Here is a 6,187-nt window from a genome sequence, read left to right on the forward strand (position 1 = left end):
AATGTTGATGTCTGTAATGACATTATGTAGAAGACGAATACAAAGAGAGCCGTATATCCCACTCTTCTATTCTCCGTTCTTGATGATGCGGATCGTCTGGCCGACCACACCATTGTTTTGTAAATAAAAGAAATAAATGAATACGACATGCATATAGCAAACAAAGGCTGTGCTGAAAACGACAAAATACGTTGAATATTCGCTTTTGAAATCGCTTTGAATATTCACCTGGGACTAGGCAAAAGAAAAACGAAGTTTGGAATTCTTTCGGACTCTCCAGAGCAAACGAGGTCCAAGGTGGTGGTGGTGGTGATAGGGCTTGCCGTTGTCGGCCTCACGTATGTGGGCAACGTCACGACTGACGCCCTGGGGGAATGTGCGTCCTGGGCCGACTTCTAGGGGAACTGTGCCGACATATGTCTGAAAGCGTCTGAGGAAAACCCAGGAAAAAACCCAGACAGCACAGCCGGCACCGGGATTCGAACCCGGGTACCTCCCAGTCTCGACGTGACATGGCCAGCACGCTAACCACTGCGCCACGGGAGCCAAACTGTCCAAAACGAGGTCCAAAATGTATAAGACGCAGCGGTCTTACCGTCCAATGATCCTTCAACTGGACTTAGACAGTGCAGACAACGGTATCGCTGGATTTGACACCTTGGAGGACTCGGGACACATGTATTCAGTGTCACGTGACGTTTCCCTTGCTTTTCTTGTGCGAATGAGGCGTCCCGCGTACACCGGACATCCACCGTGTCCTGTTAGGATACAATGCTCAAAATTCCAAACTATACTGCACTGTTACGAATAAAACTCTCACAATCTGTGCTTCTATAATACTCGCTATAATACTTCTATAATAGTTTAGTTTCGAAATCGCTCAGATTGTACGAGGCCTTGTCTTCATTTTCACAAAACCCGCTACGAGTGTTTAAGCACATCGAATGTTTACGCACATCGTGGTTAATCCAGCTAAGCCTAACGTGGATGAAAGCAGGATGAAGCAAGATTGCGGTGTATACGCGTGAAAAGGGCAGCATTTCCCTTACTTTGACAAGACACCGGGTACGGGAAAGACCTTATAGTGAAACATCGCTGTTTTCGAGCTAAGCGCACATGTTAAAGGAAGACTTCGCGAGAATTCGAAAAAAAAAATAAAAATAAAAATTAGGTGAGCATCATACCGAACACAAACCGCTCCCTTGGTACCGAATGCAACATTCCCATTCATTTTGTGCGAGTAATTAATTCCTAAATAATGACAATCCCAAACCGAAACCAACATACGCAAAGCGCACAGCGGTTCGCCCAGAGGAAGATACAGTGACGTCACCCAGCATTGTCGTCTGCTACGAACACTTAAAGCCACGACCATCTCTATAATGGAGATGGTCGTGTTCAAAGCTTGCATTCTTCCATGCCGGATGACGTCAGCAGTGCTGCTTTCAGCGCCCTCTTGCTTCATAGAGTAATTGCCCAATTCGTAATAATTCGTTGGATTAAAATGTGCGCACTTTGGGAGCGCGATTTCGTATGCATGTTCCTGACACCCCAAGGGTTACTGCTATGTTGCAATCTTTGTGGTGGTTTTGTCCCACCTTAAGCCTAATGGACGTTCATTGTGCCGATGCAGCGGTACGCAACTCCGACCCGAATGGGAGCGGTGGGCCACTTTCTGCGGAGTTCTGTGGGCCGTGTACGCCTTTGCTGAACAGTTGACTGTGGCGGTGATGATGCTGGTGAAGAGCTCTTTCGCAGCGTTCCTGACGTCTGCCTACATCCTCGTCGTCTGCATCGCACTCGCAACGGGAACAGTAAGGTGAGAGGGACGTCATCCTTGTCTGTCGTTATGGGGACATATTACGAGGCGGCGACGTATTATATATATATCATAAGGGAGTGACTTTTTCGGGTAAAACACGATTCCGTCCGGTTATTCCCACCCGAACTGACCTCCGACCAATTCGGGTTAAACCCGATTTCTCCCCGAATTCCGGTCACTATGAAATCCTCAAGTGACGTTTCCACTGAAGACAAACAAAGGTCGCCACGTGTAACACGTGTAAGAATGGGTCACTTACGTTCCCAGCAATACACCCATGTGTGTCAACACTGTCTATGCCTTCGGGGAATACCGCTGGAAGGTCACGATCCCGCAAAAAAGAAAAAAAAAAGAAAAGAGATTAGGAAAGGACTGAATAGACAAGAGGAGAAACAAAAACACCGGATAACACCCGAAGGCACAATTATCGCCCGATTTCTCCCCGAATTACAGATTAAAAAAATAGCGCCCGATTTTAACCCCCCGAATCTGAGAAAGGCATTTAACCCGAAAATGTCACTCCCTACTGTATACAACGTAGCGTCGAAAAATGTGAATAGTTCGGTGGATACACACACGGTGTATATTTCATTGCGTAAAGCGGTGCGTGTTAGGAACTGCGTAAAATTTCACGCGGTGAGCGGGACCACATCTCAGTATTTTTTTTCTTCCACCATCATCATCATCATAATCACGCAGCGCGTGCAAGTCGCGCTTGCGCAGCAGCCAGTGGAAACGACGAACCAAAAATAGCCCTGTTTCAGTTTTGTTCCACCCTCGACGTTGCCTTGACAACAATACCCACGGACCAGCCTTTATTGAGAAAGACACGCAATGCAGTGCCGCATGTGTAAACGTAATGTATAACATTATATATATTTCGAGGGAACGACGAGAACGGAATCTCTTTGAAGAGGGTGGTTTTAATATCAGGTACCGTTAAGAGGACATCTCTTGCAGACGTCGCAGGGATGTGCGACCGAAATATGGGCGAGCCGTGACTCTTTCGTTTGATGCATAATGGACAACTTTTGCATGAAATTTGCAGACTCGGTGCGCTTTACAAAGCAGAAACCGGAACGTACGAACCGTCACCGCAGCAACAACGCTGGCAATTACCTTCACATTGTCTTACTCAATTGTCTCAATTAGCTTCACATTGTCGAACTCGATCACACCATTTGCAGTTCAGAACAGAAATTCCTAGGACAGACTCCTTTAAATATAGTTTCTTTTCACGGACCACAACTGACTGGAACTGTCTTCCTGCAGACGCGGTACATGCAACATCCGTGAATGCATTTTTAGCTGTCGTTGGTGATCAGCTGTAATTACTTTCCACAAAAGATTCTTGTTTTGATGTTTTGAGTGTATCTTCTTGTTGTTGGAGGTTATTGTGTGTTTTTTTTTTTACTGCAGTGCTCGTTTTAGTTGCTGTAAGCTTTACAATGTATGTCCCACCCCTGCTTTGGCTGCTAACAAGCAGCTGGCAGTATTGATAAATAAAAAAATAAAAAATAAAAAATAAAAATAATTAAGACCGCATAATAATTCGGGCATTGTCTCGAATATTACCCGGTGCGCGGAGACTCCGTCCGGTAATGACGTACTGTATCTCCTCGCGTCAGCGTGACTTTGTGTCTCCGCCGAAGAGGGTTGACGCGGGGGTGAGGTGTCGTAATAATTCTACGTACTTTGGCCTATTTCGACTGCGAAATTTCATTCAAGTAATTTCGGCGGCGGTTCTATATCGCGCCAAGCTCCTTCTTTTTTTTTTGGCTCATTGCGAGAATGTCGGTTCAAACTGTCGGTGTTGAACGCGAGAACATAAAACTTTAATTTTCGATAAAGATCACTATTAACGCAAAACAAAGAGGCGTAATGGAATTAGAGTGCGAAACAAAACGTACCAATTCAAACAAGAATAAATAAAACAGTGATATGTTCGTTGCACAATATTTCGCATGGGGCATATGGCACGCCGTGTGGTGGTGCTTCAGTAATAAATGAAATGCACTCGCAATCTCGCCAGGTATGCACTAATGTCTCGAGAATTTATTTAATTTACGTTAATGCGTACGGCTTTGTCCGGTTTGATCGTCGCACGGAGCCAAGGAAGAGATCCATTAACTTCGTGCAGCGACGAATAAAATTATAGAATTGCAACACTAATGAGGCGTGTTCCTCATCTTGGCACGCATAATCAGATTCCATTCTTCGAGGTTTAAAAAGAAAAAAAGTTGGAGCGTTCTTTTTTTTTTTTTTCCCATGATGGTCACATCGAAGGTGGCTGTAATTGTATAACCGCATTTTATTATTATTGTCATTCTTCTTATTAACGGTGTCATGTTAACACGTTCCTTCATTTAATTAATGTGTGTCCCGCGTTGCCTTCGCATGCGCATTTTTGTCACCCAACGAACAAAGAAGAGATCCAAAAACCTAATCATACGAAATCCGTCGTTGCTCTGATTTTATTTTATTTATTTATGAGCATTATTTGTTTTTGAAAAGTAAGCCGGCATCAGCCTCTCTGACCTTTTCTGTTTTCTTTTCGTTCTCTTAATGAACATATATAAAAAAAAATAAGAAATAAAAAAACCTCTGCAAGCATATGTAACGCATTTCCTAGCCTCTGATCCATTCACCATGCGGAGTATGAACCCAAAATTGACCTTTCCCCCTTTTTTCCTTTGTTCTAATAAATATGATCGGGGGTGGGTGGGGTTGGAAATCGGGGGTGAAGTTACATCGTAACAGTAGTACACAGGAAAAAAGTTAGGGGGTGCTGCCAAACGTTCGGGAAAGGAGAGAGGGGCGTAGATAAACCAACGTCTCATTATGTTCCCGTCTATATACACTGCTCGATCACAGCCGTATAGTGACTTCGCGGTGACAGCAAAATGATTAGAGAAAAGGGGCAAAAAAGGTGAAAAAACTTGAAATGAGCCTGACCTTTTTGGTTAGAATAATATTTCCCAAAAAAGTGAAAAAGAGGGGGCACCCGGATTTGAACCGGGGACCTCTCGATCTGCAGTCGAATGCTCTACCACTGAGCTATACCCCCACTGTCTCTCATCCTTCGTTTGACGAGCATGTAACCGGAATGTCGGCTGTTTTCCGCTTGCAACTACCGTTCCTTTTCGGTTCTCACGCGGATTTTACGAGCAACTTTTACACTTTTCAGGAGCCTGGTGGTCCTGCCAGACTGGGCCTACTACCTCACGTACGCGGTGATGCACCGTTACGCTGGTGCCTTCCTACAACAAAACGAGTTTGACATGCACCCTGGCTTGGAGTACCTTCCGTCGCTAAACGGTACCGGCTCCTATTCGTGCGGGCCGAACGTCGACCCCGGCAGGTGCTTCTTCATCAACGGCACTCACTACTTGGGACACAAGTTCCGCACCGGTCGTGGACAGAGCGAAGTGGACATCCAGTACTGGCTCAACTTCGGACTTTGTTTCGCCTTCGTGGGTGGTTTTTACGTCGTCAACGTCATTTCGCATATCATTCCATTGCCTTCCTCGATCAAGTCGAAGTTCAGGGACTGAGAGGTCGCCATCGATTTGTTGTCGTGACCCATATCGAGAGAGAGAGAGAGAGGCATCGGTATTTTTTACTTTCTCCTTTCTCTGTCGATTTATTTTACGCTAGTGCTGTTGTTGAAACTTGAGAAAAAGACATATAGAAACGTGTGGAAGTGACTTCGTTCCGACTCCATGAAGAAAAATCTTTTTTTCCCGGGGAAGTCGTCGCTTCATCTTCGTCAGGCGAAGTTGCATTACCATTAATCATGAATCTACAGCGAGTGCGATATGGCTTCCCGGGGAGCAGGGATGACGTCAAGAGTGTTTGTCAGAGTATAACATATTGTATTTTATGACTGCGAAATATGCGATCTGTTGCGCAAGTTTATATTTTATATATGTGAAGTAGATGAATGAATTAAACTGTTTACGGCTTTTATAGGTCTGTTTCACTATATACGGGGGATTATCACAGTGGTTTATCGAGCATCCCAAGCACGAGGGGGGTTGATTATTACAGTTACAGCTGAAATTATGAAGAACCACCCTTATAGGGGGTGCACAGGTAAAAAAGTTGGGGGTGCCATGAAACATTGGGGTAGGGATATGGATAAATCACTGGATGATCGGGAAGTTTATCGAGCTGGAGTTAGTATTAAAAGAAAAAAAAAAAAATAGCTACAAAGGTTCAAAACTCGCCCACCATGTCATCTCCTTCCGAAGCCGCATGTTTAACCCAGCACTGTAGTATCCAATGTTTGATTTTTTAAAAGCTGTTCCTGGATATAGCCAGGCAATGCCTTGTTACATTCGTTTTAATCTCCCGGATGTCCTA

General features: G+C 44.7%; 1 protein-coding gene and 1 non-coding gene across 6 annotated transcripts in view; one reads left to right on the forward strand and one right to left on the reverse strand.

Moving 5' to 3' along the window:
• LOC135390634 (ATP-binding cassette sub-family G member 5-like) overlaps window positions 1–5,959 on the forward strand; it is a 59,694-nt gene extending 53,735 nt beyond the window's left edge. For 3 of the 5 annotated variants that reach the window (XM_064620412.1, XM_064620411.1, XM_064620413.1), the window contains exons 10-11: window positions 1,634–1,819; window positions 5,010–5,958. In XM_064620412.1, coding sequence (XP_064476482.1) covers window positions 1,634–1,819; window positions 5,010–5,376 — 553 coding nt within the window. In that variant the 3' untranslated portion in view covers window positions 5,377–5,958. Of the gene's footprint in view, window positions 1–1,633; window positions 1,820–5,009 lie in introns of all 5 variants that reach the window. The other 2 variants (XM_064620410.1, XM_064620409.1) reach the window with 1 other exon arrangement.
• On the reverse strand, window positions 4,818–4,889 carry Trnac-gca (transfer RNA cysteine (anticodon GCA)). Its single transcript has one exon. It is a non-coding gene; the product is annotated as a tRNA-Cys (tRNA).
• Window positions 5,960–6,187: the final 228 nt, after the last annotated feature.

Source organism: Ornithodoros turicata, chromosome 4 (genome assembly GCF_037126465.1).
Source record: "Ornithodoros turicata isolate Travis chromosome 4, ASM3712646v1, whole genome shotgun sequence".
NCBI classification, from domain to species: Eukaryota; Metazoa; Arthropoda; class Arachnida; order Ixodida; family Argasidae; genus Ornithodoros; species Ornithodoros turicata.